This window comes from Sander lucioperca, chromosome 4 (genome assembly GCF_008315115.2).
Source record: "Sander lucioperca isolate FBNREF2018 chromosome 4, SLUC_FBN_1.2, whole genome shotgun sequence".
Taxonomy (NCBI): domain Eukaryota; kingdom Metazoa; phylum Chordata; class Actinopteri; order Perciformes; family Percidae; genus Sander; species Sander lucioperca.
Window position 1 is genome coordinate 41,830,973 of NC_050176.1, and position 25,901 is coordinate 41,856,873.

The following is a 25,901-nucleotide window of genomic DNA, read 5'->3' on the forward strand; positions in this document are numbered from 1 at the left end:
CAGATAGTCTAGCTAGCTGTCTGGATTTACCCTGCAGAGATCTGAGGAGCAGTTAACCATAGTCCTCACAAATCCACCAGATTGATTAGAATTAGAAATATTAGAATATCTCCTTTTTTCAACATTTTGTTGCATTTTCACCATTTTTTTTTTTACATTTTGTCGCTTTTTCTAATGTTTGTAGCCGACTAGACCAGACCAACAGTTTGTAACACAGAAAAAAAATTGATTGTAGATCGTTTTATTTCTATAGTTTGCAGCTGACTTCTCTATTGGCTGTTGAAACAGGAGGCGTCTCTTACGTTCTAAAACCAGCCTCTGGAGACTCCACCAGCTGAGTCGCAGCAACAACATCAGCTGTTTGAGTCGAGCTGAGACGGGCCGGTCTGAACTGGGCTTTAACTTGAAAATCCGACATTATAGATCTGACAGGAAATACAGAAAAGCATAATAGGTCTCCTTTAAAGACAACAGATCATTTCTCTCTACGTGACGTTTCCGAGGATTTGTTAAAATCTGAAGTGCATGTAAACAGTGATGAACCAACGTTAATGTCTCGCTGCGGCAGGAAGGGACAGCTCCGAGGGGTTGAACCAACCTACTGAACATCCGCACCATCAGCTCTAATATTTGGTTTCACTGGCAAACATTTAGTGAGAACATTAAATAGTTAAGTGTTGAGTATAATAAGGTGGGTTTCCTCCGAGTCCTACAGCAGTTAGCGAGGTATCCTCCGTCACAGCCGGAGCTCGTTGGCCACTTTGGAGGCAATGTTTTTGAAGGCGATGGACGTGCCGGAGATCCGTTTAAAGCGCACGCCGTTGAGCGAGAGGCGGGGCAGCTTGCACACCTCCATCTCCCATTGGACCAGGCTGTCCTGCCGGGCATCGCCGTGCACGCAGAACAGAGAGTAGCGCTCGCGCTGCTCGTAGTCACAGTTGTTGGCGTCCAGGACTCTCCGGATCTCCTTCATCATGTCCCCCGGCTCCATGGAGGACGTGGTCTTCATGCTCCAGGTGAAGCGCAGCGCCCGAGGCTTGGAGTCCCGCCCCTCCTCTTTGGGCTCACCTGATAAACTCCTGGAGGACGGAGACACAACAGACCCAACAAACCCATCAACAGGAAACAGGAAGCTGCAGCAGCTCCCAACATGGTGACGGAAGAGCGTCAAAATGATCACGGTAAACCAGCGGTTAATACATAGACCGTCAAAATAACGGACGTAGCATCGGGGACGTCGCACATATTTCTTTTTTGAGTGTCCAATATGTTTGTGGTTATTATTAGTTCCCTAGCGCTGACAGCGGCGAAGGCCCTATTGAAACTATTATTATTACGTCAGATGAATTGGCTTTTTGAGGTGCTTAACATATTAAAAAACTCACCAAAATTGGCAGGCGCATCACGTCTGGTAAAAATGTACGTTTTTAAGGGTTTCGGGAATAGGCGCACAAAAATGGCTCGCTAGCGCCCCCTAAAAACGTACAAAAATTGAGCCCCTGCAGTACGTTTAACGTAGACTCCCAAAACTTGGTACACATATGTCACATATATCTTCCCATTCTTTTTCGAAAAGTCAAAAACCACCTCAAGCTGAGCGTAAAAACGTATTATTCGCGATTAAACAGCCTTCATTTCTCCATACAGTATATCTTCCCGTCTCTGACTGACCTGCGTCCAAACTTGGAGGTGATCTTCCCGATGAGGGAGGTGGAGGTGCCGCGGCGGGGCGTGGCCAGCGAAGCGGCGGCGTGCGTGGACAGGCTGGGCGAGGCCGGTGGACCGTTGTAGGTGGCGGGCCGCCGGTCTCGGAGCTGAGCGCCGTGGAAGGTGGAGCGGCTGGAGGAGCCGCGGGGGAAGCGGGTCCGGTCCGGCGTGGCGCCGCTGCTGCTGCTGGTGACGCTGAAGGCCGAGGGGGAGGACGGCGGCTGCTGGGGGGCGCTGAGGGGAGGAGAGGACGCTGTTAACCACGGTATATGAGGGGGAAATGTGGAAAAATGGTCAAATACATCGACAGTAGAGCCTGACTCGATATATCGGCCGATAACAGGCATCATCGGTATCGGCATTTATAAGGCCGATAAATTAATGTTTTTTAATATTCATTTATCAGAATCATTTATAATGACAAAATGATTCTGATAAATGAATATTTAACAGAACCCCCTTCAACCATGTTCTGAGTGTTGGCGTTGAAGAGTTTGTCCACCAGAGGGCGCTCTACACTTGTGTTTAACCCTTTAAGTTTCATCTTTTTTTTTTCAAGTTTGTATTTTTATACATTTTATTGATCAGAACTTTAATATATTCTGATGTTCTGTTGTGACAATAAAACAAACAAGTTTATTTTCAAACTGCATTATCATATTATTTTAGTGAAGACTCATAAATAACTACAAATAACTAATGTTAGGGAAATCTGTTTATGTTTTGTTACGCATTTCTGGATTTTTTGAATGAAGATTTAATAATAATATGTATATAGTTTTGTTAGATTTATTTGTGCTGGCAGATGGTTAAGCAGACGACAAAATGGTAAGAAAAAAAATCGTCTTTAAGGATTTATATTTTAGTTATGAATAAGTCACTCAAAATGAGTTTTCATCCCAGCACCTGTAGCCTGTGGAGTTGTAAACAAACTTTTTGTTATATATAAATAATATATATATATAAATATAATAGTGCCATGTCAGTTATATAGTGTGGCACTGATTGAGAGCTCTTGGACTGTTCAGCACAATCTTTGTCCATCAGCTGTCTCTGTGTTTTATTTGACATATAGGCTTACTTGGCTCAACAAGTGACACATTATTACATATGCATTCATCAGATATTTGACAGTTTTTTTTTAGTTTTTTTTTTAACGGTTTTAATTTTAAAATGACTTGGTAGCAGAGGGCCCCGTGATGAAGCTCCGCCTCCACTGTACTGAGAGTCTAGCTCCGCCTCCACTGTACTGAGAGTCTAGCTCCGCCCCCACTGTACTGAGAGTCTAGCTCCGCCCCCTCTGTACTGAGGGTCTAGCTCCGCCCCCTCTGTACTGAGAGTCTAGCTCCGCCCCCTCTGTACTGAGGGTCTAGCTCCGCCTCCACTGTACTGAGAGTCTAGCTCCGCCCCCTCTGTACTGAGGGTCTAGCTCCGCCTCCACTGTACTGAGAGTCTAGCTCCGCCCCCTCTGTACTGAGGGTCTAGCTCCGCCTCCACTGTACTGAGAGTCTAGCTCCGCCCCTGGTAGCTGCGTATTGTATCGTGCAAATAGAAGCAATTTACACATATCTAAGAATCTAGATGTAGATGCCTCATGTACTAACTAACGCTTTTGCGCCCACTTCAGGCGAATTTGCGCGTAAGAGCATGGTGAGGTATGTACTAACAGGCCACACTGAGGTAACAGCATGGTGAGGTATGTACTAACAGGCCACACTGAGGTAACAGCATGGTGAGGTATGTACTAACAGGCTACACTGAGGTAACAGCATGGTGAGGTATGTACTAACAGGCTACACTGAGGTAACAGCATGGTGAGGTATGTACTAACAGGCTACACTGAGGTAACAGCATGGTGAGGTATGTACTAACAGGCTACACTGAGGTAAAAGCGCAGACTGCCTGTCGCGGGGACTGAAAATGGCAAATTGCGCTTTTCCGTGTCATGCATATGGATTCATGGGAGGGTGAAGGGGAAAGTGGGAGTTTCCCATAAAGAGATGGGAGGGGAAGCATAAAGTGCGCCTAATTACGTATTCTGTGGTATGTACAAACACCGCCCGTAACAGCGCGCCTCTATCTTGTGGTGAAAATTCTCCGCTCTTAGAAGCAGGTCTAAACCAGCCGCCAGGCTATCCAAGCAAGACGAAGACATAGGCCAAGGAGACGAGCTGAAAGGATCACAAGGCGCTGATTACCCATGAACTGCAGGTTTGGTAAATACGACGGGAGCTGAAGCATCACAGCGTGCGCTTTCTGCGGGTTGGCCATGGCGCTGATAACGCTGCGTTCGCAAATGTACGTACATGAGGGCCTGGGTGTGAATGTTCACATAATGTACGTAGAGTCTGAAAGTGACTGTCATGAGAGGAAGCGATAGGAAGGTTTAACTTTACATACAAAGAGGAAACGAAGGAGCGTTTACGGCATCATCTGGAGTTGAAGCATGTCGTCGTATTGTGAAGAAGTGAAGTACGGTCCCCGATGTGTTGACAGCGTTGATGTTCATTTGGGCGACTTGTTAAAACCCCGAAAAACCAGCGAGTGTTTGGGCACGGGTAGCGCCCGGCTAATTTATCGATATTAGCTTCCTTTTGCCGGCTCTTGTGAAGACAAAGCTAAAGTAAACGGTTCAAATGATGTTCTGTTATAGAAGGCAAGAAGTTAGACTTTAGTTAGACACCGTTACATTAACTGAAAACATCACACCATCATTTATATTTATACTTAACCCTCCTGTCGTCTGTTTCTTTTAAACCAAATGCCCCAAACTAAGTGAATGAAGTTGGACAGAAGTCTCGGTTGAACACGGAACAGGGTGGTCATTTAGATTTATGCTTTACAAACAAAAACAGCTGTGATTATGTGCAGCCATTCAAAGAAATGAAATGACTAACTACGGGGGTTAAAGACAGACTCTGATTCTGAACGGGATGTGTGACGGACCTCTGGTACTCTGCGTTGTCGTCGATGGGGGGCAGGCAGGACTTCATGGGATGTCCCGACGCCGACATGGACTTCACATGGCGGGGGCGCGCGGAGGAGACGGTCGCCGCCGGCGATAAGGACGGGGAAGCCGCGGGTACCTCGGGGAGACTGACACAGAAACAAAAAGATTATAGTTAGGCCTGTAACAATTATTACATCATTGTCTTTGTTTAAAGCTTCCAAAGGGTCAGACTGTTTGATGTTCATTTAAGAAAAAGAGAAAAGAAAGACTTTATGATAATAAAGAGGCGTTGGGTGTTTGTGTCATCTCATTATCTGGGTCACCGATTTAAAGGATATAGTTTAGCTTAGTATATTTTGAACATGTCAAAAGTGGAGTTAAAGAGAAAGATAAAAGATAAAGAAGAACATGTACCTTTCACCACAAACAAAAAACGAAATACTCAGCAAACATAGCTGATGTCTGATGAATGATTGTAAATGATTAAAATACAGATTCCCAGGTTCAAAAAGGAGCAGGAAGAAGTTAGAAAACTCTTCTGATCCTACCCCCTTTTTCTACTTTTGTACTTGGATACAAACTATTTAATTCTTCACTAATTTATATATACACACATACATGCATATATACTATACATACACATACATGCATATACAGTATACTATATATACACATACATGCATATATACTATAGGCTACTTACACTCATATATACACATGCATATACACATACTGTACATATAGACAGTGTTTCTTTTTCAACTATCATCTGTGGTGTCCATGTTCATCTGTCAGTTAAATCCAACCCAATAATAACCCATCCAGACTGGACATACTGTAATATACAATACAGTCACCTCGAGTCCCTCTCCTATCCATTCTCTGGATTCATTTTATAATAGTCTTTTGAAACTGCTCATTGTTGTACATGATGTTATCTCTTACAGCTTTAACTCGGTTGTGATGCAGTGATATTTAGCATTTGATGATGTTTGCTCTCTCTCATTTGCAACATCATTCTGTTTACAACCAGACAGATATAACCCAAAGATGTATCTGGAATTCAGTCAAAACTTTCATTTATTTGCAAAAGTAATACATAACATTGGACTGAAAGAGACATATTGTACTTCCTCTCACCTGCCATCCTTCCCGTTGGAAACAGCCGCCGAATGGCGTTCAGTGCTCGTCCTCTCGTTGACGTACGTGTTCCTCCGAGTTATGCTCTGAAACGCGCACACACACACACACACACACACACACACACACACACATTCTAATGATCCAACATGCTGCTGCTCAGTTCATGTTCATCTGTTGTCGCCAACAAACCACAAGAAGACTTTGTACTTCACAGTTACCGTTTCCCGTCAGATCGTTTCTACATCTCAACGTTTCCGACTGCACTTGAAGGCAGCTTCATTTCACAGAAGAGAAACCTCCCGGGCCCCCCCCCCCCCCCCTTTAATAGTGGAGCATATTCATATAACAAAGCTCGAACAACAACAATATGACTAATGTTCATTAATCGTTTGGGGTAAATGTTGAATGGTGTTTTTGGGTACTGGAGTTGAACGTGCTGTTTGACCTTTAACCCTGATTTCAACCCAGAATGGGAATCCTCTCTCTCACCCCTGAGGCGGTGGCTGACCTCCGGCGGTCAGGAGCGCCGCTGGGCGACGCTGACTCGTCCTTCCTGTCGCTCTCCACGCTGTTGGCATGCCCACGCTTGGTGTAGGCGACAGGTGGGGGGATGGAGGGCGCCACTGAGACCCGGGACAGAGAGCACACACACAGATCTGGGGTTAATACTCCGATTCTCCAAGATTAAAAGGCGCTGACACACCAACCTGATTATCGGCCGCTGGACAGTCTGGCGAGGTCGGTGACTCGAGTCTGTTAGGGGTGTTCCGTGCCGTCGTCAGTCGGAGGAGCCGTCGGCCTTCATTTCGGCCGATTTGACTTGTTGAATCGACCAGTGGCCGATCGGACTCAATGACCAATTACCGGAAATGACGAGCGGGATGAGCGTGACTAACGCCTCTCAAAATCTGACGAAAATCTTTCAAACTGACCTTTGTTGATCTGAAATGAAGACAGATTCAGCAACTGCACGGCCTATTTCTCTCTTAAAATGTTTTCAGGAACACGCTATGGTGAACTATTTTAGTCCAATATGAGATCGTATTCTGAACGAGCCGCCATTATGGTCAGTTTTGTAATTCTGGAGAAGCCAGAACCACGGGACTCTTTTCCTGCTATTGTATTAAGTTGCTGTGAACTGGCAGAACATGACGTAATCTCGGAGAGTATTCCTTCACAGCGCTGTGCAATGTGAGAACATCTCAGAGCTGAACTGGGCAGACATCAGTTTTCATCAGACTCGCCCTGGGTCGGGTTAGTTAAGCCTACTGCTAATTTACAACACTAATAACATTACTGTCACCAAAATACAACCACCAATCAAATCCCTACTTCACCGTTAACCGTCAAGCCACTACACCTGTATGGAAATGAACACCTCTGCTGAAATGTTAAATTGAAGTGGTTTGGGGTCCTTCTGTAACTCATTTTGGGGTACAATTTGGTTTTGATGAATTCTACAAGCAGCAACAGCACAGGCCAAGCAATTGGCCCGTTCCAAACAGGCACATTTTCAACGGGCTCTGCACTAGTACCTTAAAGAGAGGAATTCAAGAAGGGATCTAAAAACGTCCGTAGACCTCTGAGGGTTAACTGGGAACATGTGATTAATGGCGATTATAAAATGTAAAGGATTGACAGGCCGAATGTTTTAGAGTCTGACTTCTTCTGTTCCTGTTCTTTCCTTTTGTCGTTATATAGCTGTACCCGGAGCGACGTGATGAATGAAATGAATAATGACCTCGGTGACGACGTCTGGACAGAAACTCACCGTGGTCGCTGAAGCGCCGCTGCTTCTGATTGGCCGAGGCGCTGCGGGAGTGGGCGGGGGACTGGTTGGAGCCGTTGAGGTCGCTGCTGGGGCGAGACCTGTGGAGCAGGTTACTGCTGGACAAAGACTCGCCGCCGCCATCGCCGCCCTGCCGGAGAGAGACACAGCAGAGAGGATTGTGGGTAAAGGAACTGGCTCAGCTACAGTTTCCTCTGAGCTGATAATATAATGATAATAACTTGATTTGTAAAGCTGTCCTGAACCCACCCAGCTGTCCGTACTGGATGTGGACGGTGGAACTAACCTCAGCAGCTTTCCTCCCCAGCAGCAGGTAGATGGCCGTCACCTCGTTGTACTTCTGACCCTCCAGCGCCTTCTTCACTTCCTCCTGAGGGAAGCCCATCGTCGCCATCAGCTCTGATTGGACGGAAAACACACACAGCTTTTACTGGAACTGGACTACGTGTTGTTGTTACATGACGTACTTCATTAAGGTTAGTTGGGATAAAGATATTTCATGTGTAAATTAATCTACAGGATCAGCTGCTTCCAGATAATAAAGCAACATCATCAAACAAGGAGTGTGTGTGTGTGTGTGGGTACATGCATGTGTGTCTCTGTGTGTATCTGGGTGTGTCTGTGGTGTGTGTGTCTGTGGTGTGTGTGTGTGTGTGTGTGTGTGTGTGTGTGTGTGTGTGCGTGTGTGTGCGTGCATGTGTCTGTGTGTGTGCGTGCATGTGTGTGTGTCTGTGTGTGCCTCTGTGTGTGTGTGCGTGCGTGCGTGTCTCTGTGTGTGTGTGTGTGTGCGTGCGTGTGAGTGTGCGCATGCATGTGTGTCTGTCTGTGTGTGCGTGTGCATGTGTCTGTGTGTGTGTGTGCGTGCGTGTGCATCTTTCTGTGTGTGTATGTGTCTATGTGTGTGTGTGTGTGTGTGTGTGTGTGTGTGTGTGTGTGTGTGTCTCTGTGTGTATCTGGGTGTGTCTGTGGCATGTGCGTGTGTATCTGTGTGCGTGCGTGCGTGCGTGTGTGTCTATGTGTGTGTGTGTGTGTGTCTAACCAATGCGTTTGAGGTCGTTGAAGTCTTGTTCCGGTTCATTGTACGTCTTCAGCTCCTTCTCGTCGTAGCCGACGTTCATCCATCGGTCCTTCATGATTTGCTGAGAAACAAAAACAGACATCAGCTGTTAAACATTCAGGGTCACGTCTCAAACACACAAACACGGCGGCGAGCACAGCGCGGCACGTAGAGCTGCACAGATGAATCCATTAGTTGTCAACTATTAATCTACTAAACTATTTTTAGAATCGATGAATCAGTTTTCAGTTAGCAAGCACCCCCTGGTGGCGAAGCTTTAAAATTGCGATGACAATAAAATGATAGCTTAAGAATATCTCTGGTTGTTGTTTCTGTTCCACGACATTTTGTGGTGTGGATGTGGGATGAAGAGAGGGATAACTGTAGTCATTTTAAAATAATTTAAATTTATCTTCAGTGTGTATTTGTCAATCAGATTTGTCTTGACGCGATTGCAATTCAGCCTATGCATAGCATGCATGCACGAGTTTCTACTATATCTATCAGTGCTACTTACTTACTATGTATACTAGAATTTGGGATTTGGGACTAACGAGACGCAGCTCAGCTGTACTTCATGGGGTGGAGGGGAGGGGCGAGTGAGTTTTTAAAAGGAGACAATACACAGCCTGTGTAACATAGTATCTTTAGACTCTACGTGGACCCCGCCCCAGCACCCCCTGCCAAAAATATCTTCTCGCGCATCTGCAGGAGGAGCGGAAATGCTCTTAAAGAAACATCAACACTTTAGGGCGTGTCCACATCCCCTTTTGCTAGTTTGATGGCGGTAAAAAGGGTCCGTGTGCCGGGTGCATGGTTCTAAAGGGTTGTACTTAGGGTCTTCATTAATCAGGGTGTTTTGGGCGTAACATGCAATCAACCAATCAGAGATCATCTCCCATTCCCTTTAAAAGCCAGGTGCGTTTGGACCTTGGAGCATTGCTGTTATGATGGAGGATTTACACCGTAATATTTTTATTTGTAATCTTCTGCATGTGTGTGTATCTGTGTGTGTGTGTGTGTGTGTGTGTGTGTGTGCTGTGCGTCCCTGTGTGTGTGTAACAAGCATAGTGTGCGTGCTGTGCACGAGCCTAGGAGCATTTTACTAATGCTCTGTTAAAATAACAATGAAATGCTGCGTTATTGACTTTAGACCAGGTTTTTGTTGGTCAATGGTGCCATCACTTCCCGCTGCCTCAAGATAGTAATACTCCCAGAATGCACCTGAACACACCTCCCTGTAAGACCAGCACGCCCAGAATGCACCTGAACACACCTCCCTGTAAGACCAGCACGCCCATGGGCCACAGATGGGCGCAGGTGCATTTGCTATTTAAACGACGTGGGCGCTGGACGGGAAACTGAAAACTGGGTCGGTCTTAAACTAGAACGGCCATGACGGTCATTTTGACCGTTTTGAAATGTATATGTGTAATAACTTTGCTGAATAAAAAAAATACAATCCTGCTGCTGCCTGACTTTTCCTAAAAGAGTCTGTATTTTAATTTAAAATTGTTTTTATATACATTACACAAAAGGCAAAGAAAATACAATCATTTTTACCTATTTCGGCCATACACGGTCATATTGACTGCTCGGATTTTCGCGGTATTGTTTTTCATTTTTCGCGCGGTTGAAGATGCATCTTGGTTGCTTAGTAACTACCATAGTCTCTGTCAGAGCAACGTAACTAGCGGTCTCGAGTAACAAGTGTGGGCATCACCGATGGGCCGAAGGCAAAGCCAGAGTCGGTAACGTAGGCTACTACGGCGTGGATGGACTCTGTTCTGAATCAGAAGGCAAACACCGGGCGCTCGCTCTGTGACAGGCGCCGTACACGTAGATGGCCGGTAGCTGTCTACGTGTTCATATAACTTTATACATCCTCGAACTGACTGGAATCATTGCACACATCCTCTCCAAGGAGGGCACCAGCTGTAAAATTGTCCGGAGGAGGTTTATGCAGCAACTGGCAGAGGAGCTGAGAGCGGAGTTTATGGAGGAAAAAAGGGCAGCGGCGCCAATCCGAGCAGCAGCGCTGACACCGCAGCAGAAAACGGAGGCAGTGCCAGGTTAGGTTATAGCTAAATGTTCAAATAACATACTTATAATTGTTATTTGGCTGTTATGAGTTAAGTTGAATGAATTTCCACACCATATTTTTCAGAATATTAATGTATGAAATAATTACGGTTTACTATGCCATGATATGAATTATTGAAACACGTATTACTACTCAAATGTATAATTAAACTCGTTACAATTTACATTTCGGTGTTATTACGTTTTTCTAAAGACATCCTAACACAATACATAATACAATATTGCAATTAGGTATTTATCATGAGAGATTATAGAGTTTGGAATCTGGCGGTCAAAATGACCGCTCACGGCACTTCTAGTGTTAAACTAGCAAAGACACTTAGCGCTGCGCAGGGTGCAAGATAGGGTCCTTTGTGCTTCACAGTGAAATCAAGGTCCATCTGGAAACTACTCCGAGGCTTTTACTGTGAAGCAGCTTGAGGAAGCGACAGACAGACAGGTTAAAGGTCGCGGGGCGTACCTGCAGGCTGCCTCGTTTCCCCGGGTTCAGCACCAGCAGCTTCTTCAGCAGGTTCTCACAGTCAGTCGACATGTAGAAGGGGATCCGGTACTTTCCTCGGAGGACACGCTCCCTCAGCTCCTACACACACACACACACACACACACACACACACACACAGACACAGACAGACAGACAGACAGACACACACACACACACATAGACAGACAGAGACACACAGAGACACACAGAGACACACACACACACACACACACACACACACACACACACAGGTTAGAAGTTTGATCTTCTGAGTTATTTAATAAAACTAATCCTCACTCCAGGTTCACTAACTAACCAACAAGTAGTTTTTACTGTAACCTAGCAACAAGCAGAGTGTCTCAACATCAGAAACCATCCTGTATTTGTTATTGAAAAGTGTTTCTGTTATTTTGTCCACACCTTGAGGTTCTGCCCGTCGAAGGGCAGCGAGCCGCTGACCAGCGTGTACAGAATCACTCCCAGACTCCAGACGTCCACCTCGGGCCCGTCGTACTTCTTCCCCTGCAGAGGTACACAACTACATTACCCAGCAGCCTTCACACCTCACTGGCCGGTTCAGACCGCTGAAACGTCTCTCTGCGACGTTCGCGTGGTGAATCTTTGGTCTGAACAGGGCTTAGTGGAACCAGTGAGGAGTGTAACAGTGAAGCTGAGATAAATCTGAAACAGAAGCGTAAAGTGTGGCTGTGGGCAGACGGGGTCACCTGGAAGAGCTCCGGCGCCGCGTACGGAGGAGATCCACAGAAGGTGTCCAGCTTACTGCCCAGCGTGAACTCGTTACTGAAGCCAAAGTCTGCGATCTTTATGTTCATGTCGGCGTCCAGCAGGAGGTTCTCTGCCTGAGACACACAGGGACAGTTTATATACTGAGAGATATATATGTGTGTGTGTGTGTGTGTGTGTGTGTCTGTGTTTGTATATATATATATATATATATATATATGTGTGTGTGTCTGTGTGGTGTGTGTGTGTGTGTGTGTGTGCGTGTAAGCATGTGTCTGTGTGTCTCTGTGTGTGTGTTTGTATCTGTGTTTGTTTGTTTGTATATATATATATATATATATATATATATGTGTGTGTGTGAGCGTGTAAGCATGTGTCTGTGTACCTTGAGGTCTCGGTGTACAATCCTCTTCTGGTGACAGTACTCCACCGCTGACACAATCTGACCCAAACACACAGAGAAGGAGAATCATTAGAGACCACACACACACACACACACACACACACACACACACACACACACACACACACACACACACACACACATCTCTTTTACTATTTCAGTTTTCAATACAGAAAATGACTTTTTACATACAGTATATTACATGAGATGCACAGGAGAGGGCCAGGTGGGTCTATTATAGGTGTCTGACAACATTATGACCAAAGTGTTGGAAACGATGGCCTATAAACTGAACGACAGTTTACAGATGGTATAAGTCACAACATAAGACACAGAAATAAAGACAAATCAGGAGAAGCATCTTAGAGACTGTGTCTCATTCCTCATACTTCCGTCAGTACAGTGCTAACGTGCACTGACTACGATATGGGCTGTGTTGTATGCAAATGAGTAGTGGCTGCTCGGCTCGCCGCCTCTCAAAATCTGACGAAAATCTGTTAAACTGACCTTTGTTGATCTGAAATGAAGACAGATTCAGCAACTGCACGGCCTATTTCTCTCTTCAAATGTTTTCAGAAACACGTTTCGGTGAACTATTTGCGTAAAATACGAGGTCCGAACGAGCCGCCATTATGGTCGGCTTTGAAATTCGGGAGCAGCCAGACCCACGTGAGGGTTCGTCCAATCAGCTACAGGTCGAGGGCGTGGTCCCTACCCTTCCACTCTGTAGTCAAGATGGCGCCCGTTTAGGGTCCATCGTTCCACACTGAACTTTTTGAGCGTTTTTAGGGGGTCATCCTGGTCCTTTCAGTGCACTGACGTTATCTCCACTACACACTTAAAACTAAGTGTTAGAAGTGTGTAAGTAGGCGGTTTGAGACACAGCCACAATGAATGTTTCTCCAGCTGCTCTGATAGCTGCTACGCTCACAGACCATAATGAAACTGAAGTCTTTTATTAGTGGTTACACTAATGCAGGCTGAATGGTCCTGTGGTCTGGTTCCTACATGGAGCTGGGATCTAATCACAGTGTTTAGTTCACACTGGAGAGAAAATACTATCCAAATATAATATAATAATAAAGTTACTGTGTTGGAATCAGACGGTGACGCAAATCGCTGAACATTTACACGACATGTATAAAGAAACCTAAAGACGACTGTGAGAACAACAGGATGGGTTTCCAAGTTAACTGAGACGCCCCCGAACGCACCATTAAACACATGACCAGGACACGGTGCATTGTGGGATATTTAGGACCAGATCTCACCTGGCGAAACTTGGCCCTGGCCTCCTTCTCTTTCATCCGTCCGTGAGCAACCAGGTAGTCAAAGACTTCACCTGAAAGACAGACAGACAGGCAGGCAGACAGACAGGCAGGCAGACAGGCAGACAGGCAGGCAGACAGGCAGGCAGACAGACAGGCAGACAGACACAGACAGACAGACAGGTCAGCAGATGTGTCACACCCTAGTTGGAAAACCAAAACCTCTGGATGACTTTACTGTGAAGACAAGATTATTTTCCTTGTCATTTTTATGCTCCACATAAAAAAATACAGACAGACAAGAGGACAGACAGAGAGACAGACAGACAGACAGGTTAGCTGGTCTCACCCCCGCTGGCGTACTCCATCACCAGGTACAGAGTTTTCTCCGTTTCGATCACCTCAAACAGCTTCACTGAAGAAACAACACAAACATGATTACTGAGGAGGAAGAGGAAGAAACTAGGGCTGCACAATTCATCCCAATGTTGGCGAAATAGCAATATGGACTAGTGCAATATCCAAATAGCAAGGGGGGGGACGGGACGGGGAGGGTGGCAGACATGTTGAACAATTCTGGATGAAGTATGGTGTTGCTGTAGAGACGTCCCGGCCTACAAATCCTATCCTACAGACTCCTCGCACACATCTCACTACATTTTAATATTTTTCAATAAAAACTAGAATAATGATACAAAAAGAAAAAGGAGGAGGAGGAGGAGTAGACTCACCGATGTTTGGGTGGTTGAGGATCTTCATCACGCTGACTTCCCTGAAGAGCTGAGGAGAGGATCAGATCAGATCAGATCAGAGATGTTTAAAACGTCTCGTATTCTCACAGACCTCACAAACTTTCATTACGGTTTGTAGAGATCACGTCCACGTGGATCATTCAGAAAGAGTTACTCAGGTACTTATGTCACATAGGAGTCTCTGAACACATACACACACAGCTGACTTCAGTTGATCTGGCTGATTAGACCTCTGCCGGAGCTTAGATGGGAACTTATTAGGTCACAAATCTTTTCTACCAATAAGAATGGTAAAGCTGTCATTTGTCCCGCCCTAACTGGTGCAACAACGCTAACGAGAGACTCGGGAAGATAGACAGAGATAGATAGAGAGATACTTTATTCATTCCGAGGGAAATTTTAGGCATCCAGTAGCTTAGACAACCATAACACAACAAACACACATACACACATATATCTCAAATACATAAAAATCACTCAAATGTAAAGAGTTAACAATTTGTGAAGTGATTCCAAAGGTCTGGTATGAACTGACCACGTGATGCAATGACCATGATAAGCTGCTATGGTAGAGTGTGTGTAATGGTGGTAGTACAAAAGAGAACAGTGCAGGGATTGAACAGTGCAATAGCTTATTATTAAATATTAACTATGGCTATGAAAAGACAAGAATGTCAATCAATCACTCAGTCTATCCGCACCCACACAGTCCTGGGAAGAGGTCAAATCAGCCAGGTTAACTCAGAACACCTGTGTGGGTGTTCAGGTGCATGCGGTGAGTTGGTAAAAATGAATTTTTTTATTTTTATTTAACCTTTATTTATTCAGGGAAGGTTCACTGAGAGGCAGCCTCTCTTTTGCAGGAACGCCCTGATCCCATTCACACAGTTCCACATTCATACCTGAAAGCTGCCCGGTACAACCACAGTCTGATCTGCTGCCACTGAGCAGCTCCACTGCAGCGGTTGGGGTTAAGGGCCTTGCTCAAGGGCACCTCAGTGGTATTAATGAGGGAGGGGAAAGCGCTGCTCTTTCACTTTCCCCACCCAGAATCGACAACCTCCCGGTCACAAGCTCTCTTCTCTAACCTCTAGGCCACCACTGCCCCAATGTTTGACCTGAAGTCTGGAGTCAGTTCATTCTGAAAATACTGCAGGAGTATCGCTGTGAGTTAATCTTTTGGATAAGGTGCTGCTACATTGCCTGTTTGTTATTGAAATTTCCAGCATTAAAGCATGACAGGCGTGTGGCTAATACGTCAAATGTCCTCTCTCTCTCTCTCTGCGTCTGCCGTTCTCAAACTCTGTTCTCTTCCGGGAACAACAACAACCTTCGAGCTACACGCTGAAAATGTCAAGTTCTGAAGAAGATGTGGACGGTGCATCAAGTCAGGCCTGCTCGGTTCTTTCAGGGAATGACTGTAAAGATTTACTAAGAATATGTTTAGATCATTTCCTCTCTAACTGGGAGGTTTTGGGACTGATTGGTGGGATTGCTGTGGATGAAGTACACACGGAGATACACTGGTAAGAGATAATGAGGTGTAACCATGTATCAGCTAATTTAAATAGCTCATGTTACTGTATTGTGTCAACAGTTAACTTCATTTAATATTGGATGAGGAGTTTTCTTACAGACAGACAGACAGACAGACAGACAGAGCGTACCTTCTGCAGACTGGTGGGGTTCAGCTGAGTTTTGTCGATGATCTTGATGGCAACCTGCACACAACATCCAAACTATTAATATATAAATACATATAATTTCATCTCGCGGAACACGGAAGCTGCTGGTCTACCACTGCCTCGGTTGGTTAGTTGGTTAGTCTTGTTGTGCTGACTGTTGTTGATACAATCCACCTTAAAAACATCCAAACTACCCCTTTAAGGTGTGTGTGTGTCTGTGTGAGTGTGTATGTGTGTGTGTGTCTCTATGTGCAAGTGTGTGTGTGTGTGTGTGTGTGTGTGTGTGTGTGTGGTGTGTGTGAGTGTGAGTGTGTGTGTCTCTATGTGCAAGTGTGTGTGTGTGTGTGTGTGTGTGTGTGTGTGTGTGTGTGTGTGTGTGTGTGTGAGAGCGTCCGTGCGTCAAGTTATGTAGATATGAAGTATGTGTGTCTCTATGTGCAAGTGTGTGTGTGTGTGAGTGTGAGTGTGAGTGTGTGTGTGTGTGTGTGTGTGTGTGTGTGGGAGAGCGTGCGTGCGTCAAGTTATGCAGATATGAAGTGTGTGTGTGCGTAGGTGTTCTATTTTGTCGTTACGATTGTGTGTCTTTGCTTTACTGATGCAGGAAGTTTATGGGATGTAGATTAAAGATTAAAATCAATGCAAACAACTGACATGACGTTATACGATGCTGGGGATCCCAGGTTGTTCTGCAGGTTTTTATTTAGTATGTATGCGTTTAGTCGGGAGTTTTATTGCTGCAGTTTGGGTGAGACTTCCTGGTAACATTTGTAAATTAAATTAAATCCAATGCAGCACTTTCCTGCTGTCACCTTAATCTAATTCACTCTATAACTTAATATACATGTTCTGATGTTTTCACATGAAGATGTTCAAACACTGCCGATGACGTCTGATGTGACTGAGTAATAACTTAAACATTTAAAATATTAAGTTAAATGCACAGAAGAATTCAAAGAATTACAAACTGCCGAGCAAACGGAAAGTGTTTTACAGTACAGGAGTCAGCAGGATGAAGAGTTTCTCTCAGGTCCAAGAGATGCTTTAAAGAAGATCGATGAGATCAGAATGGACTTCATCTCTCAGACCGGCCGCAGCCTGGCGTCTCCAGGGAGACACGCAGCAGCTGATTGGACGGCGCTGGCTCGCGGAAAGGGTTCTTAAAATAAGTGCAAAGCGTCACATACATACACGCACAGAGACACACACACAGATCGTCTGACCAATGGGCTGTGAGCGGCTGACGTCTGAGCATTAATAATTCATGGTGCAGCGTTACGTTTCCAGCTGATTTAACCCCAGTGACTCAGATCAAAAGAGTCTGAAACTGTATCAGGATGTCATGTAAAGCTGGAAATACTTCATTTAAAAGATCCTGGACATGTACCAGGTCACCTTGACAGTAAAATATAGAATAAGAATATAGAGGGAGGAGAAATTAAACTTCACGATGGGACAGATTTTATTTAGTCATACTTCACATATACTAAAGACATCTTAAGCTCCATGGGAAATAGTTATGTGTTTACCCACAGACCAGACACAGACACACACACAGATTTATAATTCATAAATAACGCCTCCAGATTGTGACGCTGCCACCTTGGGACGGACATCGGACTCGTAAAGACTCGTAGAAAAAGACAGACTTCTGTGTGACTTCGCAAGACACTTTTTAAAGAGTAAGATCCTTTTAGTTTAACATCAAACAGCCCCGAAATCACCATCACCAAACTCCACCAGACTCCATGTAAATAATCAGGACTTTTATCATCGTAAAACACACTTCATTCAAAGTGGACAGAAACTAAATCAAACTACCAAAAGCTGTCTTGGTTCATCTTTCCACTGTTCCAACAATCACCACTCTGGTTTGGTTGAAATAAACCCTTAATTCACCCATTTACATGTGGAGATATGCTGGCTCTATACACGCTAAAAGTCCTGATTATTTACATGGAGTCTGGTAGAAATATGCTGGCTATACGCTAAAAGTCTGATTTCTGGATCTGGTGAAATGCTGCTCTATACACGCTAAAAGTCCTGATTATTTACATGGAGTCTGGTGGAAATATGCTGGCTCTATACACGCTAAAAGTCCTGATTATTTACATGGAGTCTGGTGGAAATATGCTGGCTCTATACACGCTAAAAGTCCTGATTATTTACATGGAGTCTGGTGGAAATATGCTGGCTCTATACACGCTAAAAGTCCTGATTATTTACATGGAGTCTGGTGGAAATATGCTGGCTCTATACACGCTAAAAGTCCTGATTATTTACATGGAGTCTGGTGGAGTTTGGTGATGGTGATTTCGGGGCTGTTTCATGTTAAACTAAAAGGATCTTACTCTTTAACTAAAAGGTCTATCTCTGTAGGGATCCTTTCCATAATGTTGTCAGACACTTAGAATAATAATCTGAGTCTGTCAGCAGCAACAACAGAACTTTTAGTGGACGTTGACTGATGGTGCATGGTCCCTGCAACTCTCCCGTGGCCGCCTATGGAGGCACGGCACAGTGTAAAGATGTCTGAAGTAGAGAGTATGGAGTTATTTAGCAGTAAAGGTGTGTTTGACCTGCTGAAGAGGAGTGTGTTCTCACCTCTCGGCCGGTCAGCGAGTGCTTGGCCAGTTTGACTTTAGCGAAGTTGCCCTTGCCGATCGTCTTCAGCAGCCGGTAGTTGCCGACGTGCGGCTGTTCGTCCGCAGCCGCCGACCCGGCGCTGCGAGACGGCGGCAGACTGTGGCGGCTCGATGACTTGGTGGGCGGGGCCGGCGGCTCGGGGAGGCCGTCTGAAGTCTTTGGCTGGAAGAGACACAAACGGATTTATTAGAAACATTTAGAGATCAGGGGGGTCAAACTCAATTTCGCTAAGGGCCAGACATGTACAGTTTACATGCTTTTATTGAAGAGAAAAAGTTAAATATTTTGACTGTATTGTTGCATGTCTCATATAGCTTTCTCACTTAGAGTTTGGGCCACATAAAGCCCCCAAAAAGTCAGCAAAAAAGTTGCTTAACCATCATAGAAAAAAAGCACCAATATTGTCTAAAAAGGCCCCACAAACATCGGAAAAAGTGCCGTTATTTATTGTGAACCTATATTGAAATGTGGGCCGGATCAAAATCTGGATTTGGCCCCCTTGAGTTTGACACGTGATTTACAGTGGCTTGCATAAGTGAATACACCCATGCTAAAGTTGACTAAAAAGATGAATAAAAATCCATCTTTTGGAAATTGATCTTAATGCCTTAATTAAAAAATGAGGAAAAATCCAATCTTTAAGGACACCAATTTTCTTTGTGAATGAATAATGTATCGTAAATAAATAAATGTTCCTACTTAAAATACAGGGGGCATAAGTCAGTCCACCCCTATGTTAGATTCCCATAGAGGCAGGCAGACTTTTATTTTGAAAGGCCAGTTATTTCATGGATCCAGGATACTATGCATCCTGATAAAGTTCCCTTGGCCCCCACATCATCACATACCCTTCACCATACTTAGAGATTGGCATGGGGTACTTTCCATAAGATCATCTCTCAAAAATAAATCAAACCTGAAATAAAACCATGCCAATCTCTTTACTCAAATTAGGTATTATTTCATTTAAATGAGGTTTATTGACCATGAATTAAAAAAAAAAAAAAAAAAAAAAGTGTAAAACTAGAGTTTATAAATTGATGTTAGTGGTGAATCCGGTGGTAGTAAAAAAATAAAAATAAAAGCACAGGAAAAAAAAAGGAGAAAAACCTCGAAAAAAACATCTTAAATAGGGTTCATTTCCTATTTTTAACAGAGAGAAAAACAAGTAGCATGGTCGACGGGAAGAAACACGAGGGTTAAAAAGGAATGCTATTTCACATAATTTTGGACCATTGTTATCACCATATCTGGGTCTAAAACTTTGGAAAAGCTAGAGCGGATAATGATGATAATGATAAATAACACGTAGCTTAGTATTCTACGCACTAAAAGGTATAAAGGCTTTAAGCCGCCCTACACGTTATTGTAGGCCCAGTTTGTTATGCTATAACTTCATTTTATACGTTATATATGTAGTAGGGGGTCCCTGCTCCGTCTCTCTTTCAGCTGAGGGCTCCTTGTCTTAGAAAGTGTTGCAGACCCCTGTTCTGTTCTATGGGTGGTAGGCATTAGGTGCAGCCCAAAACAGCTTGGGTGCTGCACCTAGGCCTTATAATGGTGGAGAAACCCCTGATTATCTCATCAATAGAGACGCTGCAGTTCAGGGTGCTCTTCACTCTTTGGGGGGGGGGGGTGCATTGAGAATCACACGGTGTCTTTATTGTTTAATTTGTTCAAGTTAAGCTGCAACAAAAGCTGCTCGGTCCCTTTTGTGAATCCTCCCCTCTGTGTGATGGACTGCACCCGACACAGGGCCCGGGGTCAAAGGTCACGCCACCACTAGGTGAGGGGGAGGGGGTGTATCCGTGTGACTGTAAAGCTGCCGCGTCACACTTGAGGCTTTTAGAACGGGACTTCTAGAAGACTAAACGACATCAGTGAGCTGCTGATACTTCCTGCAGTGTATTCTGGGAAGGATCAATAGTAGACAGACAGGAGGAGGCGGCGGGAGCTGCTGCTGAAGAGTCCCAGATTAGAGGGAACGGGCAGACGTGACCGAGCAGTCACCCCTAGGGTTGGGCATCGTTTGGATTTTGACGATTCCGAGGCCGAACCGGTACTTTTAAAAACGGTTTCTGATTCCTAAACCAATTCTTGAAAAGCTGAAAAATGACATCAAAGATGAAATATGTTTACTAGCGATCACGTGCAGTGAATGGTTAATATGCTTTAACGTCCGTTTTGGTGAGCCAGAGGGAAAATATGGCTACATTTATGGTAGCTAGCCAATGGTAGACTACAGAGAGAGGGGCATATTTTTACGTCCGTTAGGAGCGACAGAGGGAAAATATTTCAGTCGACACATTAAGTGGACCCGAAATGAGGAACCAAAATTTGCGTTCTAATCCGGTCCAATTCCTACCGGTTGCGTAGGAACCGGTCCATATGGAACCGGGTTTCGGTACCCAACCCTAGTTCCACCGTCAAAACAGGAAAAGTACGAAGCGAAATGTCTCAGTTGGAGGTGTTTTCACTGTTGATTTGTTTTTATAACTTCAATAAATGCAACATCTTTCCTAAAGTAAATGGGTAATCTACAACACTACTACTACCAAATAACTGTGATTAAGACTTCTTCTATTATGGAGCAGCCCAAGAAGGAGACCCATTAAGACTTTACAGAGTGATGAGGACGTGCACGGGGAGCCTGACAACGGCCCTCTGCTAGCATTCTTGCATTAGCATGACAATGAGGAGGCTGCGTTTACCCAGAATTCCTTTAAAGCCCATCAGCCTCCACACACCCAAAGACTCGGCTCACGAGGCATGAAAACATCCCACTGCTACTCCCGTGTTTGACAGGTGACACATGGAAGCTGTAAGTATGCTTCACCCCCCTACATCCACAACTCCAAAAACTCAAAGACTCTTTAGTCAAAATGTACAGATAATCAGCAATCAAAGCAAATATTTCCTCTATTTCACAGACGGGAAACACATCAGCTGTTAGTACGGCTGACGCTGTAAGATGACGTAGTATTAATAATAGTCTAGGATGTCCAGACCTTCCTCGACAGCTCTGTGGAGGAAGGTCTGGCTAGTCCACATAGCATTCCTGGATGGGAGTAAAACCTGCTCTGTTTCGTCTTGGTTTAAAGGTGACAAAAAAGGCAACGAAACAGGTGACAAAAAAGGCGACAAAAGGCAACGTCAAAATGTGACAAAAACAGCGGAAAAAGGCAACACCGCTAAGCTCCAGACGGAGCCACGGTGCCTCTGCTAAATAGTCTCAGGAAGGAACTTGTTTTGGTGGAACATGTGGACGTTCAAAAGTAGTTTTAGTCGTGCAACAGAAAACTCAGATTGGACAGATAGTCTAGCTAGCTGTCTGGATTTACCCTGCAGAGATCTGAGGAGCAGTTAACCATAGTCCTCACAAATCCACCAGAGGTTAGAACTTCTGGCGGCACCGGAGCAATCCCGGAAGTGGATATAGACTAGTACAGCTGCTACTAACGATTATTTACATGGTTGATTAATGTGTGAATTATGTTCTGGATGAATGGATTAGTTGTTTGGTTTCAGTTTCCTGTCCCAGAGGAGAGAAGAAACTAAAACATATTCACATTTAACATGCTGACGTCACACAGTTTACCTGTTTTATCATAAAAAATGACTCAAACTGATGAATGGATTATCAGAATAGTTGGATATTAATTTAATAGTTGACGACTAATCGATGAATCTCTGCAGCTCTGTCAGCTTCCTGCTACATGACACGACAGATACGCCCTGAAGCTGTTTGTCTCTGACTCAGATCTTTAATACGCCGGTGTAGAAATACTCTGTTACAAGTAAAAGCTGTCGAGCTGCATCGTGGGTACTGTAGACACCGAGTTATTTTACAAGAAATAAGGATGTGTGGGATAAAAAAGCACAATATCTGTGGTTCTGCTTCTTCAAGCTCCATCATCTTTCTTTTAAACTGAATAATATACATCAGGGGACTCTTTTGAGACAAAACCAGCAATGTAATCTGATCTTAAAGTTTGGATGTTTGGTCAGTGTCTCCATAGCCAGTGTATTAGCTACAGCAGATCTCAGTTTGGAGAAGCAGGGAACTAAGCAACGTCCTGCTGTGGACGGGGGGCAGCAGCTAAACCCATTTTTAGACCCCTAAAAACATCTGTATCAGTTTAAATAGGTGCTAAAATTACAATATGTTCCCCACTTTACCTTGCTGTCAGACTACATTTATATTTGAGACAAAAACATGTCTCCATGCACACAGGAGATTTAGCTCCAGCAGCCATTTTCACATCTGATATCACACATCACATGACCGTTCACACACACTGAGCATGTGCGTGCCGATGTCAATATCGTTCAACCCCTACCTCAGAACTCCAAGTTCAATGTAAGACTTTTTAAGACCTTTTTAACACCACCTAGGATGACATTTAATGCCAACTTCAAGGCCGTATAATAGAAATTGTGTGTGGATTTAAAGCCAGAGAAAAGAAGTGTTTACAAAGTAACTTCACCTGAATTTAATAAAACATGTACCTAGTGTGTTTCAGGGATCCATCATAGGGCCGTTTTTGGGCAGCACTTAGCTGATGAATGTGAAATCAATGACAGCATCAAACTAAGCATCAAACATATGTGTGCACCAAATCTTCCACAACCGATGTTAACAGGAAGCAGATTGTCTGACGTTACTCTGCGGTTGGAAAACACGGATGCAGAAGTTTAAAAAAAAATACAGAAAATACTTTGGAGACACAACAACAGTGAAAAGTAAGAGCAGGGATTAATTATCTTGGAGCGACGACGAGGTGAGACTGTTACTGAAAGGTCTGGAAGCATCAGAGACAGACAGAGAGACAGACAGAACGACAGACAGACAGATAAGACTGACTGACAGGCATCGTTGTTTCCAAAAGTCTCCGTTTGTGTCCGTCCAGACTACAAAGCAACCCCTGAGTTTTCAAACCTAAAACGAGGGCAGCAGTGTTTCCAAACGTTAAAGTTTTCGGGGCTCGGAAACGCCGCAGTAGTGTGGACGCGAGGCGTAAAACTTGGCAAAAGATATGTGTTTTTAAACCCAAAAGTAGTGGTGTAGATGTAGCCTCAGACGGCCCTTTACGGAGTAGAACTGAAGCCGTTATCTCTGCTCGGTAGCACGGTGGCTCAGTGGTTAGCACTTCTGCCTCACAGCAAGTTGGCACTGCAGAGTTGGATCCCCGGTCCGGGCAGGGCCTGTCTGGGTGGAGTTGGCGTGTTCTCCCCGTGCTTGCGTGGGGTTTCCTCCCACCATAAAGACATGCATGCTGGGTAACTAGGACTACGGTTGAAAACTGGCGCATTTACAGAAATGTTGATTAATGTGCATTGTCTTAATCAAATAAATGAAATCTCTCAGACTCCTTCAACTAAAAGATTTGACCTCGGGTTGGTGATGTAATGCAACGGATGCTGATGTTGACGATGGTCGTTGTTGATTATATTGTGTTAACTTTGTAGGCTGATAAGCACGTTTTCCTACCCTATGTAGGTTACTTTGACGCTGCTATCTTGTACAGGTATGTATTTGTCCTCGTACTGTTACGCTCGTGTTCCAGTTGGACTGTGTGTAGAACTTGTATGTAGTTATGTGTCTTGTATGGGTTTATACTGCTGCACACCTAGCCTAAATCGCCCTTCGGGGACATAAATGTCACACAATAACACAAACATACAACCAAGATTTAGGTTGGTTTGGTTAACAATCGTACTACTGCCGTTACTTACTTTCAGATACTATTTCAACTGTTAAGTCTGTACTTTCAGATACTATTTCAACTGTTTAGTCAGTACTTTAAGCTTCCTGTTTACACTTCTGTGTGCAGGTGCAGCATATTCTTTGTATCCAATCAAATAATTTCTATTTTTTCAAATGAGTTTGACTGCTCACAACCCAGTCTACGTGATACGCAGGTATATAGGCCAATATACAGTAGCCTATATATACAGTTCAGTATGCCCACTACAATACATGAGACTAGACCACCACACACTGAGATAGTAATTCAATCAATCAAGGTGATCATCAGACTTACCTGTCAGAGACTCCATCAATAATAACCAGGGGTTAACCCAGACTCACCTGGTCAGACTCTCTCTCGCTCACCGGGGTCAGAGGCGTCCTGCCGGACATCTTCCTGCTTTCCTTCGCTGCTTTCTGCTCCATTCAGTCCGGAACATGCATCTCCTCCGCCGGGCTGCTCTTACAGCATCTCTGCCCCCCGGGGGAACCAGGCCACCTCAGCGGGGCTCAGCTGCGAGGCTCCGCCGGCCGCAGGGCGAGGGAGGCCGGGGCGGCGGCTACAGGAAGGCCCGCTGTTTGTTTGCGTCGGTGCGGGGCAGAGACCCGCATGGAGACGAACACAGACGGGGAGAGAGAGAGAGAGAAAAGGAGGAAGAAGATAGGGGGAGAAAGAAGATGAAGAGGAAAAAGAAGAGTTGAGAGAAGTGTAAAAAGTAATGGAGCTTCCTGCAGCTTCCAGCGGTTTGTCAGCTCACACAGCAGCAGCACTGCGGAGCAGAAAAAAGGAAAATGATCTATGACGTCAGCGCTCCTCCTTCCCGTCATCGTCGTCATCGTCATCCCTTTCAAAGTAAAGCTCACTTTAAAAACAAGGAAGTGTTATAATTATGAAAAACAAAAAAAAAACAATTAAAACTGTAAGATTGTGCTCCCTATTTAATGTACTCTATTAATTAATTAGTTTTATTCTTTCCTGACGCCTGTCGTGTGTGTGTGTGTGTGTGTGTGTGTGTGTGTGTGTGTGTGTGTGTGTGTGTGCGTGTGTGTGCGTACACGTTTTTATTCTTTCTTGACCCCTGTGTGCATGTTTTATGTTAATTTATTTTGTTTCTTTTTTGTTTGTTTTTGTTTTAATTGTTCTGTATATTTTTATATCTACTTATAAATAAGTGATGTGTTACCGTTATTTCACATATTTGACTAAGTTTAAATAAACATCAAATAAAAAAAAAAATCACCGTCATCCTGAAAATATCCCAGAATCCTCAGCAGCTTCCTACCAGAGTATATATAGAGGATATTCATTCCTACTAAACACTCCATCCATTCCATCCATCTTCGTCCGCTTATCCGGTATCGGGTCGCGGGGGTAGCAGCTCCAGCACTAAACACTCGTCCCTTTATATTTTATATTTAGCGCACAA

General features: G+C 44.5%; 1 protein-coding gene across 4 annotated transcripts; it reads right to left on the reverse strand.

Annotated features, from left to right (window-relative positions):
• Nucleotides 1-349: 349 nt before the first annotated feature.
• mark1 (MAP/microtubule affinity-regulating kinase 1) lies at nt 350-25,272 on the reverse strand. 4 transcript variants are annotated; one of them, XM_031301148.2, is made up of 18 exons: nt 24,841-25,272; nt 18,684-18,887; nt 16,065-16,118; nt 14,377-14,425; nt 13,995-14,060; nt 13,649-13,719; nt 12,360-12,416; nt 11,956-12,090; nt 11,651-11,752; nt 11,210-11,329; nt 8,629-8,728; nt 7,876-7,988; nt 7,572-7,722; nt 6,290-6,423; nt 5,798-5,883; nt 4,654-4,803; nt 1,672-1,941; nt 350-1,079 (listed from the first exon to the last, which is right to left on the reverse strand). In XM_031301148.2, exons 1-18 carry the CDS (start codon nt 24,898-24,900, stop codon nt 737-739), a joined length of 2,265 nt encoding a protein of 754 aa, XP_031157008.1. In that variant the 5' UTR covers nt 24,901-25,272; the 3' UTR covers nt 350-736. The 4 variants fall into 4 exon arrangements, with proteins under 4 accessions (XP_031157008.1, XP_035856453.1, XP_031157006.1 ...); XM_036000560.1 differs by having other exon boundaries at nt 351-1,079; nt 7,572-7,719; nt 7,885-7,988; nt 24,817-25,271; XM_031301146.2 differs by having other exon boundaries at nt 351-1,079; nt 24,817-25,271.
• Between the last annotated feature and the right edge of the window lie 629 nt (nt 25,273-25,901).

Excerpts from the sequence above, each read along its gene's own strand:
- mark1 (XM_031301146.2), bottom strand. The coding sequence starts at position 24,900 with ATGGAGCAGAAAGCAGCGAAGGAAAGCAGGAAGATGTCCGGCAGGACG. Across the intron at positions 11,330-11,650 it reads TCGACGGGCAGAACCTCAAG|GAGCTGAGGGAGCGTGTCCT; the intron begins GTGTGGACAAAA and ends GTGTGTGTGTAG. Across the intron at positions 6,424-7,571 it reads GCGGCGCTTCAGCGACCACG|TGGCGCCCTCCATCCCCCCA; the intron begins GTGAGTTTCTGT and ends CCCGGGTCTCAG.